At 41.6% G+C, this 13768-nt stretch overlaps 1 protein-coding gene across 3 annotated transcripts in view; it reads left to right on the top strand.

Annotated features, from left to right (window-relative positions):
* Nucleotides 1-13768, top strand: part of GRIN3A (glutamate ionotropic receptor NMDA type subunit 3A) — an 822030-nt gene that overhangs the window by 537194 nt on the left and 271068 nt on the right. For all 3 annotated transcript variants that reach the window (XM_073552433.1, XM_073552434.1, XM_073552435.1), the window contains one exon: nt 1770-1915. In XM_073552433.1, coding sequence (XP_073408534.1) covers nt 1770-1915 — 146 coding nt within the window. The remainder of the gene's footprint in view (nt 1-1769; nt 1916-13768) is intronic.

Genomic DNA, 13768 nt, shown 5'->3' with positions numbered 1-13768 from the left:
ACACACAGCTCTGCAGTGAGATAAGGAGAGCAGAGAGCAGCCATTAGATATCACACTGGTAATACCCCTATTTATTTAAAATAAGTTCTGGAGGCAGATTCTCATGCCAATGAGTGCCTGAGCCATTCAGGACTATGGACCAGTTACGCTTAATAAAAAATAGGATTTCTCTGAGATAAGACATCAGATTACAGATATGAACGTATCATTTTATTTTGCTTCCTCTGACCTGTGTGCCCATATAGGCAGTTTAAGAAAGTTGATCCCTCTGACAGATTCCTATTAAGTTTCCACCACAACAACTGTTTGTATAGGAAAAGCACAGTCTGAAAAAAATAAGCCATCAAATGAATATATAGGTTCAGTTTTGCTGAGATTTGCTAGATGCAACCTAAAATTCTGAAAGAAAGTTTCTCAACAATAGCCTGCAACCAGTTACCTTCTAATGGTTCCTGCTTTTCACAATGTTGCTAGTTTGTAATCTGTTATCAAAGAGGAAATCTTAAGTTACTCACCTTCACTTAGGCTATGTTCACATGTTGCTTTTTTTCTGCGTTTTTCATGTAAATTTTCAGCTGCGTACGGTACAGTTTTGTTATGTACTAAATTTCATCAGCTTGCACAAGAGACAAATTTACCATGACAAAAACGCAACAGAAAATGCACTAAAAACACAGCAAAAAATGCAACAAAAACTAAGCAAATAGTCTCTTCCGAACTAGAAACATTGTAAATCAATTGCCTCTATCATGGTCAAATGCCTTAAGTAAATGGCCCAAATCAATATTCGACATGAACACTCCTTAACAGTTAAATCCTACATTAAGCATGGCATCTTATCCATGTTTGACCCGTGTGAACCAGCTATGCCAGCAGCACCAACGCGCGTTTCGCGTGGTTCTTCTTCAGGGAGCTGTAACTCACTGTGTGTTCTGTCTCCTATATGTATAGGTCCCTACAGGTGTTTGGCATCTGGTGTTTAAATATGGCGCATGCGCCGTGTGTCACATTCTAGAGGAAGTAGCTTTCGGCGATTATATTGGCTATGCCTCCATAATGATGCTGACATTTTGCAAGCACAAGCACACCAGATGCCATCTTGTATTTGGGCAAGCTAAAAATGGACCAGGGCTCCCTACTGCTTACATAGTTTCAGGCACTAAGGTTAGTAAATCACCTACTGCTAAATAAGCTTTCATACAGAGGTGAAAAACCAGTGAGTTAGGTACTTTCTGACCCCGTATTAAACTCTTTCAACTGACTCCAAATGTTAACAAAGTGTTGAATAAGCTTACCATTTAACTTCAACGCTGTTCTACAGCATAAATAAGGCTAAGAAAATCCTTTCTAGGTAACTGCCAGTTATTATGACACCCAATGGAGTACTGAGTTCTGCTACACCTAAGTAGCAGCAAAGATGAGATGACTTTTTAAAATATTTGATAGCATCAAAAATGAAGGCAACTCATTCATTCTGTCACAACATTGCTTATTGGTAATCTCACAGTTGGTAAATAGCAAATTACTTTTCTACGCTCTTCCAGAGTAAAATTGAAGCAAATGGTTTGCGGTCTACAGTACGTAATACGTTGGTGTTTTCAATGTGTTTTCATAAAGGTTTTAGGCTCTGATTTGAATTTATCCCCTCGATGCATCTGCAGTCTTTACCATGTAATTTCATCTTCAATTGTCATTTATGTAACAAAAAGAAAATGCCATCTCTGATTATTCTATAATAAGGCAATAACAATATAATCCCTGTTTTATAGCTTCATCATCCCTCCCAAGGGTTCCGGTTTGGAACAGTAAAAGAGAGCAGTGCGGAAGACTATGTTAAGAAGAGCTTTCCCGAGATGCACGAATACATGAGAAGATATAACACCCCATCTACTTCTGATGGAGTCGCATTTCTAAAGTAATTGACATCTATTTAACTTTATTACTTGCTCATTTACATTAGTTTGTTTTGCATTGCTTCTTAAACTCTCATGTAAAGCGTTGTGATTTTTTACACCTACTTCTTACAAACTACAAAACTTTAGAACCCTACAGTAAACTGATATAAACAAAAAATATAATGTTAATGCAATGTCCTCCTTATGGTTTCATGGGAGGATTGTTGGGTAGTAAACTTGTGGGACAACAACAGGCTTAGCCTAGTTGCGGTTTCAGGAGCGCACCACTCTCAAATGATCATGAGCCACATTGATACTTTGGACCAGCAACAAGTTCATGGCCCAACGTTCCCATGCTGCAAGCTAGGCAGCTTTGGAGGAGCACCGGGGAAGCTGAAGCAGGCATGATCCAGCAATTAGGCCAGTTTTAGAGAAATATTTGAAAGTTTTATAACAAAGTTCTTGCAAGTGCTCACTCCTTGCGTTGGAAACTGTCCCTCTCTGATTCACTACTGAGACTTAACCTAGGCAATGAGTAATAAATTTAAGAATTAAAATTCCCTTCATTATTGAAAGGAGACAATTTTACAATTTTTAACAAGAGGTAAATTGCAAAGTTACTTGATTTTCCAAGCAGTTTGAAATTATACTTGTTTGACAAGATGGGATAACCTCTTTAAAGATTTAGCCAGGATGCCATGAAATAACACTACTACACAATACAATTGTATTACTTCGGTTGGAACAGCCTGTAGACTCCCTAAGAATTAGGGCTCAAGGGTGATTGAACCATCTGTGACCTCTTAAAGTGGTTTCCACTTTTAAAAATGTGGTCTACAAATAATAAAGTACTAATTTAAAAAACCATGACAGATAAGACTCTCCCCAGATCTACCGCTGGCTCACTGACGAAGTCCCTGTCTATGCGTGTTGGCTGCAGAGGTAAAATAACATTGACATTACTGCTACAGTCACTCACTGAGCTTGCTGGCTCATTTCATGTACATCAGCAAAGGCGATGATCAGTGATTGGCTACAGCGCTGATGTGCACTGTTGATGTCATGTCACCTCTGCAGTCAACACACAGAGATGGGAACCATATCAAAGAGCTGTTGCAAAACCCAGGGGGGTGAATGCTATTTAAATTAATTTTTTACTGCTATCTGATCATTTGGGTAACACTTTTCTGAAAATGGAATGCCTCATTAGACTGTGCCACTCCAAGTAGTTGCAAGACAAAGCTTGCCTTCATTGAATTAGATTGAATCAGGCTCATCATTCCTGAAACTTTGCAGAGGATACACAAGTTTCCTTGACAGGGTTCGTTTTTTTCTCCAAAAAGGCTCCATAAGTTCAAATAACTTTTTAGTGTAAGCAGTCTTGCGTGTGTACATGATAAACAGCACTCAATCTGACCATTATACTTTTTATATTGGGTGTTTTAAACAGTTTTGCCCTGGTGGGAGGAGAATAGCTGATATGCTGTCTCCCAGTCACAGCTTGGCTCACACACAGATGGATTCATGCAGTTGATCCCATTATTAGCACATTGAGAGAAGCAGCAAAGACATAGGAGAAATTATACTGCAATATAGAAAAATCTTTTGAAGCTTCTTTATTTTCCTCTCACCTCCCCTCCCTTTTCTATAGAGTAGTGTACACTGTAACGGGCTGGCTGGGCATGACAGCATGGCAAACACTGGCTCTGATCGGCGGTAAGATCATTATTGCTGGTCAGAAAGCCAACACCTCCACGCCGTTGGATGACAGCGTGAGACCACAACTGTGACCGGAGTTAAAAACAGTGAGAGCAGGTGGCAACTGATGGTAGTATTCATCAGCCAGCACATGTGCTGTAAATAAATACATTTTTTAAATAAATGGCAAGGTTTTTCATGTATTTTTGATAACCAGCCAGGCAAAGCTGACAGCTGCAGGCTGCAACCCTTAGCTTTCAGCTTTAGAATGGCTGGTTTTCAAAAATAGAGGGGCTCCAACAGTGTTTTTTTTTAATTATTTAAATAAATAATTAAAAAAAACTATTTTGGCGCTTTGCCCGGCTATTCCCACTTGCCCTGTAGATGTGGCAAATGATATTAATATATGTGGGTTTGATGTCACCTTTGTATTGTCAGGTGATATCAAGCCAATGGGTTAGTAATGGAGAGATGCCTGTAAGACACCTCTCCATTAGTAATTATATAGTTGCATTTTAAATAAACACACAGAGTTAGGCTACTTTCACACTTGAGTTTTTTGCGCTGCGTGCACAGTGCAAATGCGCATAAAAAATGCATCATGCATTTTTTATGTGTTTTCTTGTTTTTTGCGCATGGTTTTTGCAAACAAAGCATGCATTTTTTGCGCTGACGTGCGCATTACCATGCGCACGTCAGCGTTCCCATAACCATGCGCACGTCAGCACTCCTATAGACTTTAATGGGGGTTTTTTTGAGACAGGTCAGATGCACAAACAATGCAACAGGATGCATTTTGTGCGCCTGGGCGCACACTACAAAAAAAGCATGCGCATGCAAAGGCGTACAAACGCATGACAATGCGCACCCATGTTAAGTATAGGAAAAAAATACGCATGCGCATTTGGGCACAAAAACGCAGAGCAAAAAAACGCAAGTGTGAAACCAGCCTAAAGTCCTTTATTTGACATAAAAAACACACCTTTACTTTTTGATTTAAAAATAACAAACACAGTAATACTCACCTAACGTCCATTCCATTGAAACCCTCATCTTCTGTAATAAAACAAAAATTAACAAAAACATATCGCTCACCTGCCCTTCGTTCTGCCCCATGCCATAATACATGTCTGGGGGATAAACTGATTTGAATTTCGATGATGCCAAGATGCGACCGTCCAGGCTGAGTCCATGTATGTTTTCTGTGCCTGAACAGTAGGTGTTCAGTACGGACCTCGAACTTTACTGTTCGGGTTCACCCATCTCTAGAGGTGAGTATAAGCTTTATTATGCTATTGGGCCAAGCGAGGGGTATGAGAAGAAGAAATTGTCCAAAAAGAAAGAATTGGCTGATGGTTCAAGGAAGAAAATATGAAGGGACTCATAGTTAGATAAACACTGCAGTCGTTTACTCTCAGTATTCTCAGGATAAGTAAGGGTTGCCATAGTCTTATGCTGACACAAAGTGATGGCATATATTAGTGATACAATAAATAAGAATATAAATTATGACTTGTATATTTAGCAGGTGTTTAGCACCAAGAAACTGAGGTGCAAGCCCTTGACTTTCAGCCCACTGCTATTGCCATTAATCTATGCATGGCTGTTCTTTCAACAGCAATAACCACATACACTTGAACATTATAGTGGGGCAGGGGTCTGTCAGATTACGGCTATGCAATGTACTATCATGAGCCGTGGGCACGTTGGATCTGCAGTCTATGAAATTCGTGATAGGGGATCCCAATGTGGCCACTCGTTGGTCCAGGCCTAACTAGACTGTGCAACTCCATTCATTGTGGTAACTGACTAGATTAATATTTATTTTATCATTTTTTATGGTTACTATTCATAGTGATTGGTGCAATTACTGAGTTGGATACATCCTTACTGAGTGGAGGGAGTTAAAGATCAGCATTAATGAGTGCATTACACTAAAGTGGTACCATTATTGAGCAGAAAACCACCAAAGGGCAATAAAACTGAGTACAGAGTTCAAATATTTGGCTGGTTATCAAACATAGGGGGGGAACTATGTTGTTTGTTTCATTCATTTTATAACAAGCTGTTAAATAAATTAACAAATATGTTGTGGGGTCCTCCATATTTCTAATAACCAGCAAAGGTAAAGCAGTCAGCTGCAGACTGATATTGTCAGGCTGGAAAGGTCCATGGATATTTTCCTCTTTCCAGGCAAAAAATAACAGCTTGCAGCCGCCCCAGAATTGACTCATCACATTAGATGCACCAATTCTGGCACTTTACTTGGCACTTTCCAATTTTTTGGGGTTGATGTCAGCTGTGTATTATCAGGTGGCATCAAGCCCAGGAGTTGGTAATAGAGAGGCATCTATCAGACACTCCCTTATTAACCCAGTAATTTAAAAGGAAAAAAAAACACACAAAACTATTTTATTTAAAAAAAAAAAACTCACCGACTCCCTGTTTCACCAATTCATTATTAAGACAAAAAAAGCCTTACTAAACCAAAGAAGTCAAAGGATTCTGATGTAGTTCACAAATGGCAGCCTGGAAGACATAAAAATAGAGAATTAAATAAATAGAGACAAGAGAAAGTCCTCATTCACCAATTTATTAACCCCACAGCTCCGACGTTATCTATGGTGATCCCACAAGGTCCAACAATTCTGTAGTGCAATGAGAACTAAGCTTTTTAGGTCACTTCCGGTCAGGCTGCACTTCATGAGACCTGGCAAGATTGGTGATGACGTTATTAATGTTACTGCATTTAATTTGCTCTGTTCTGTGGAGCACATTAAGGCACCCAGCATGAGACCATTAATTCAAAATCACCTAAAAAATCTAAATAATATTTAAAACATTTTTTATTAGATAACAAAGGTTTAAAAAGTCTTAAGGTTTATTTCAATAAGAATCACAAACTTCAAAATCTTGAAAGAAACTGAAGATGACACAAAAGCACAAAAACAAAAATTGACTCGAATGGGAAGGGATTAATTGGCATGCTACAGTATCTTCAATATGTTTTTTGAATGAGAACAAATCTTTTAAGATCATACCAATGCCTTTGAAAGTCAGAAAGTCTTATGAATAATTTCAAACATAACAATTTTCTTAAAAAACAAAAACTGCATGCCTTAACACAGAAGAACCTCAGAGAAGGGTTAAAGCATATTCGAGAATCTCTTATCCTCAGCATTTGCTTTCCTTCTAAACAAGAACTGATATCACTTTGATATGTGAGTAATCCTATTGGAAGGATAGATTCAAGTTCTTTAGATGTTGCTCTGCTTCAGTATTTAAGTCTAGCAGATTGTTGGTTTGTAGAAATGCAAGAAAAATAAAGATGCTATGTAAAATGTCATTTAGGGTACATTTTCACAATTAGCTGTCGTGTGAGCAAGATTAATAACAGTATTTATGGATATAAATGGTTCCTTTGTAATTTGTATCCTGCATTTTCCATGCTTTCTAATTTACAGTTGTCTCTGAGCTGGTGAGTGGAGGCTAACTGCTATGATATCTCCTATACAAAAACACAAAGCAATATGATGGAGGACAATACACAGCAGAGTTGAGCAGTGTAGCAGTGAATCCAGAAGAGATAAGTTACTACCTAGAGAAATACCAGCACAGATCAGCTTCTCTGCTTCTGTTAGTGCCTCTCCCTACTCTTAATTTTGAGGTAGATGGATTTTAACTATTTCACAATGGATTGTGAGTTTTCAGGATTCATGTTGGAGGAGAAAAAATGGCTAATAAGTGGAGAAAGAAACATATTTATCTAATAACATATGTTAAAATGATTCTTACGCTTACTGTTTATTTACTCAAAGTTTGATGAAATGGGAGGACGTCAGGATCGCCGCGTCTAAAGGTACTGTCACACTTAGCGATGTACCAGAGATCCCGACCAGCGATATGACGCGGTCAGGATCGCTGGTACATTGCTAAGTGGTCGCTAGTGAGCTGCCACACAGGCAGATCTCACTAGCGACATCGTTGGGGACGGGGGTCGCTACTTACCTGTCACACCAGGCGATCCTGCGTCCTCCCGCCCGGCTCCACGACGAGAAACAGTCCTGGACGTTCTCGCGCGATCAGCGATAACCAGCGGGGGAGCGGGTTGTAGGTAAATATCACACACAGCGATATCGCTAGCAATATCGCTATAACGTCACAAGTTATAGCGATATTGCTAGCGATATCTCTTAGTGTGACAGGCCCATAACAGGTAAGTAACGACCGCTGTATCGCTGCTGCATCTCTGTGAGATCTGCCTGTGTGGCAGCTCACTAGCGACCATTTAGCGATGCACCAGCAATCCTGACCGGGTCATATCGTCGTTGGGATCGCTGGTGCATCGCTAAATGTAAAGGGGCCTTTAGTCATTTACATGCCACGTATTTTATATTTGCTTAATTAGATGTAAATCTATAAAAGACAAAAATCCTCTTTGTTCTGTTTTGGTAATTGTTTATTAATTTAACTATTTTTTAAGTATAGCCCTAGCCTTATCTTTCCAATGTTGCAATGCCACCTTATCTAAGTCTTTAGTTTTAAACTCACTCATCCTCTACTGAAAAGTCAGAATGAAATCTGTAATATTACATATATCCTATATACTCGTGTATAAGCCAACCCCCTTAATTTTGTCACAAAAAACTGGGAAAACTTATTGACTCGCATATAAGCCTAGGGTCGAAAATGCAGCAGCTGCTGGTACATTTCAAAAATAAAAATAGATACCAATAAAAGTAAAATTAATTGAGACATCAGTAGGATAAATGTTTTTGAATATCCATATTGAATCAGGAGCCCCATATAATGCTCCATACAGTTCGTGATGGGCCCCATAAGATGCTCCATACAAAATACACCCCATATAATGCTGCACAAAGGTTAATAATGGCCCCATAAGATGCTACATAGAATAATATGCCCCATACGCTGCTCCATAAAGGCTATGGCCCCATAAGATGCTCCATAGATTATGCCTCCATAAAATGCTCTATAGATTATGCCCCCATAAGATGTTCCATAGATTATTTCCCCATAAGAGGCTCCATAGATTAGCCCCATAAGATGCTCCTTAGATTATGCCCATAAAATGCTCCATAGATTATGCCCCCATAAAATTCTCCATAGATTATGCCCCAATAAGATGCTCCATAGATTATGCCTCAATAAGATGCTCCATAGATTATATCTCCATAAAATGCTCCATAGATTATGCCCTCATATGCTGCTCCTTAGAATATGCCCTCATATGCTGCTCCATAGAATATGCCCCCATATGCTGCTCCAAAGAATATGCTCCATATGCTGCCCCATATAATATGCCCCCATATGCTGCCCCCATAAAATGCTCCATATATTATGCCCCCATATGCTTCTCCATAGTATATGCCCCCATATGCTGCCCCATAGAATATGCCCCCATATGCTGCTCCATATAATATGCCCCCATATGCTGCTCCATAGAATATGCCCCCATATGCTGCCCCCATAAGATGCTCCATATATTATGCCCCTATATGCTGCTGCAAAAAAAATGCCATACTCACCTCTCCTGCTCAGAACCCGGCACCTGAGATATTCACCTGTCCGGGGTCCATCGCTGCTCACCGCTGTCAGCTGCATCCTCTGTCTGTGACTGTTCAGCCAGCAGAGGGTGCAGCGAGCACTAACCACATCATTGCGCCCTGTGCTGGCTAAACATCACTGACACAGGACGCACCCGACAGCGGTGAGCAGCGATGGACCACGGACAGGTGAATATCGCTCTACTTACCCCCTCCTGGCGCAGTCTCTGCAGCCCCGCTTTTCCACGGTCTCCCTTCTGCCTTCAGCGGTCACGTGGTACCGCTCATTACACTCATGAATATGCGCATATTTATAAGTTTAATGAGCTGTACCACGTGACCGCTGAAGGCAGGAAGGGAGACCATGGAGAAGCGGGGGGCTGCAGAGACTGCACCATGGGGGGTAAGTATCATCTGTGACACCCCCCGCTCCCCCTCCCCCACCGACCCCCAGGTATATGACTCGTGTATAAGCCGAGAGGGGGACTTTCAGCCCAAAAAAATAAGCCGAGATTTTCAGTCCATACTCTAGTATATACAGTAATTTTCTTCTAAACCCATGCTTTTCACCAGTATATTTGTCTGCTTTGGGAGTGTTGGAATACTTATGCTGTAAGTGAAACATTCAGTACTTCTTATGAGTGAAGACTAATGATGAGTGAGTATACTCGTTGCTCGGGTGATCTCCGAGTATTTTGGCGTGCTCGGAGATTTAGTTTTCGTAGTCTCAGCTGCATGACTTGCGACTTGTAGACAGGCTGCATACATGTGGGGATTCCCTAACAAACAGGCATTCCACACATGTATTCAAGCTGTGTAGCAGACGCAAATCATGCAGCGGAGACAACGAAAACTAAATGTCCGAGCACGCCAAAATACTCGGAGGACACGTGAGCATGCTCAGAAAAACCGGAGCAATGAGTATACTCACTCATCACTAATGAGGACTTATGCTCGGTCATGTGCTTTCAGATTGATCACATTCATTTTTTATTTTTTAATCGGATAAAATACGGACAGAACATTAACCCATGTTATTCAGTAGGGCTGTTCAGATGAATGATTTTTCTTTCGGCCACACTGTCCGCGAATAAGAAATCTCAGTATGCCCTACTTTCATCCGAGTCTCAAATCAGACTCACACATTTATGTCTATGAAAAAAAAAAGCATCCTGCACAGCATCCAATTTATACTGATATATTTCTATCTAAAATATAGAAACACATCACCCACTCCTGATTTTGGCTTACACATTCTGACCAAATAATGTGTGACCGTGGCCTTAGCAGAACACTCAGTGGAGAAGACAGGTGCTGGGCCTCTCCTGCAGCACCTGTACGCCACATGAAGGAAAGCAAATAGATTGTGAAGTGCGAACTTTCATAGCATTCTGTGCTGGACAAAATTATTAAAAAAATGAAATTTCAGTTACTTTTTGAAAATAAAACCAATAACTAACTACTAATACGTAATAATGTTATTTAATGCAGATACATTACCAGTAAATCCATTAGTCCTCTATGGTGTCTGTATTTGGTAATAGGGATAATAAAGCAATGCTTGCATTAGAGATGATCAGGTTTTCTATACGTTATCTGGCAGACCACCGTCTCACAAATAACTGCCACTTACAACAGTAATAGTGTTTTCAACATACAAAGCATGTCAGCCGGAATGACATTTAGCAGCAAACCATGGTTATTTGATGCTGTGTTGTTTAAAAAACCCTCAGCGTAGCTTCATTGGACATATGCGCACCACTGAGTCCAAGGACCATTGAGGACTCTACGAAGTCTGCATGGTCTGATGAATCCTGCTCCTTTCCGCATCTTTCTGACCAGACCTCATTTCATCTGAGCTGCATGAGTTTATGAACACATCCAGAATGATGTCAATATCTCAGGCTAGAACTGTAGTTGGGAAATGCTGCAGAGTCCTCTGATACCAATTAGTCCATCTCTTAACATTACATATAGTCTGTATATTTTGCTGACCAAGGTCATCCCTTATCCTGATTGATGCTTAAATCTCAGTGTATCACGTCCCAAGGGTCATTTCATTATGGAATGGATCAAACAACATGGTTTCCTTGCTTCATTGGCCTGTTCGACATCTCAGAGCATTCCTTGAAAGTGCTAGGAAGGCTTTTGTGTGTTAAGCCTGTACTACCATCTAATGTGCTGCAAATGCACAATTTTAAGCTTCTAAGTGTGCAATGCTGACATATTTTACCTAGTTTAAAAGCCAAGCTATATTGAACTAATTAGCTTGCCCACTTGCTAAAATTATTTAGATCTGTTTGAAATTTTGCTATAAATACACCTATAATCAATTAATTATGCATAGAGTTGAGCGACTTTGGTCGGATCGGGTTTCGTGAAACCCGAATGAAACAAAATAAGTTTCAGATGAAACTCGTCCGACTAGAGCAAAAATAGTCGGAGTTTCGTCTGACTTTTATTTCCCATTGACTTGCATTGGGGTTGGGTTTCGGACGAAACTCCGACTTTGTTTTGCTCTAGTCGGACAAGTTTCATCTGAAACTTATTTTGTTTCATTCGGGTTTCACGAAACCCGATCTGACCAAAGTCGCTCAACTCTAATTATGCACATTACTGATGACATGCTGACACAGGAACATCTTTCTTGTGCTGAAAACAATACGAACGTGGAGCTACTGGGACCTGAAGTTGGCACTGATATCTTGAGATCAAGACATGGGGGTGTTTTTCAGCCGCTGGGACAGGACAACTGGTTGCAATTGAAGGAAACATGAATGTGGCCAAGTACAGAGATATCCTTCATTGGAGCCCAGCTGTGTTTAATTAAACTGATAGGACTTGATTTGTAAAGGCACACACCTGTCTATAATAGACCTCACAGCTCACAGTGCATGTCAGAGTAAATGAGAATCATGAGGTCAAAGGAACTGGCCAAGGAGCTCAAATACAGAATTGTGGCAATGCACAGATGTGGCTAAGGTTACAAAATAATATCTACAGTACTCAAGGTTCCTAAGAGCACAGAGGCCTCCATTATCCTTAAAAGGAAGAAGATTGGGACCACCAGAAGTCTTCCTAGACCTGGCCGCTAAGCCAAACTGAGCAATTGTGGAAGAAGAGTTTTGCTGAGAGAGGTAAAGAAGAACCCCAAGATCACTGTGGCTGAGCTACACAGATGCAGTAGGGATATGGGAGAAAGTTCCACAAAGTCAACTATCACTACAGCCCTCCAACATTCAGGCCTTTATGGCAGAATGTCCAGATGGAAGTGTGGCGCCCCTGAAGGTCCAGTTGCCACAGAGATATTGCACCTCATCCAGAGGTGTGGTATCCCCCTCTCAGGTAAGTGAGAGCAGTACTTAGGACTCTAACAATCGCACCCAACACACACCAGTTCAGTCAGGGCATTTGGGTGTACTGTTGGGGAGGATGGCCTCATCCCAGGCTGGCTAGGAAAGGGTGTTGGGGAGTGAGTGGGGAAGGTAGGAAAAGGGGAGGAGCTTAAGGGAGTGACAGTTGGTGGGAGGAGTTAGTGCTGAGGGAAAAAAATTGTTCTGGAAAGAGTCAGTCAGTCAGTCAGAGGGGAGTGAGAGAAGGAGTGAGGGCTGTCAGAGTCTGAAGAGAGTTGGTGAGGTGATGAAGAAAGAGAAGGACTGCAGTGGGAAGAGCTAGAGAGAGAGTTGTGAGGGGAGCCTGAAGGAAGCTCCTGGGAGGACAGAAGGGGTCCTTGGGGCATGGGAAGTGCAGAGGCCACCCATGGGGCCCGTATCCAGAAGTGGAGGGAACAGGTCACAGTGGGGGAGCAGGCCCCTAAGACGAGTGGAGGACTACAAGACTCAGCTAGCAAGCCGGAGGCTGGGGTAACCGTACCTGCCTCAGTCACAACCACATTCATTCACCAAAAAATGCAGCTATATAGGTGCAAGGGGACTCAGGACATCGCCCGACAAGGTCCACAGCTGCTTGCTTGGGACACTGTTTGTGAAGGTGCTGGGCAGGAGAGCAGAAACAAGCGCAGTGAGATGGCCAAGAGGGAAGCACACAGAAGGGAGTCCTAGAAAGGTATATCCCAATCTATCTGGGAGTTTGCTGGACCCCTCACCTGGAGGACACTGCACTAAGCAGGCATCTGTGCACAAGTGAACTGTGAGTAAAGCATTGGAAACTTCACCCTGCTGCATCATCTGTGTCATTTAGTTCTCACCTGCCCTGCACCGCACTCACCGCAACAGCCACTATCATCGCTTTTAACATCCTAACTGCCCTGGGACACAGGTCTAAATATGGAGAGTTTAACCATCTTTGCTGCCCTAACACCATGCCAGAGGATCTGCATTGCAACGTTGGCTACCCTTGCCGAATACCACGGGTGGCATCACAAACTATTTCCTCTACAAACTACCCTATCATCATCATCATTTATTAATTTTACTGGACGCCCAGGGCCACGGACTGGGTCACTGCTGCTTTGACACTCCCCTTTAAGAACCGTCTGGCCTGGTACCAAGTACCCCACGGCCCTGAGAGGTGCTCCAACTGGACTCACGAACAGGATCCTCTAAAAACATTCCCCAAAATCATTTTATTGCACACTCAGGGCCACGG

The sequence above is a fragment of the Dendrobates tinctorius genome, unplaced genomic scaffold (assembly GCF_039654945.1).
Source record: "Dendrobates tinctorius isolate UK_male_01 unplaced genomic scaffold, ASM3965494v1 ptg000191l, whole genome shotgun sequence".
NCBI lineage: Eukaryota > Metazoa > Chordata > Amphibia > Anura > Dendrobatidae > Dendrobates > Dendrobates tinctorius.
This window is presented reverse-complemented; position numbering and strand designations above follow the sequence as displayed.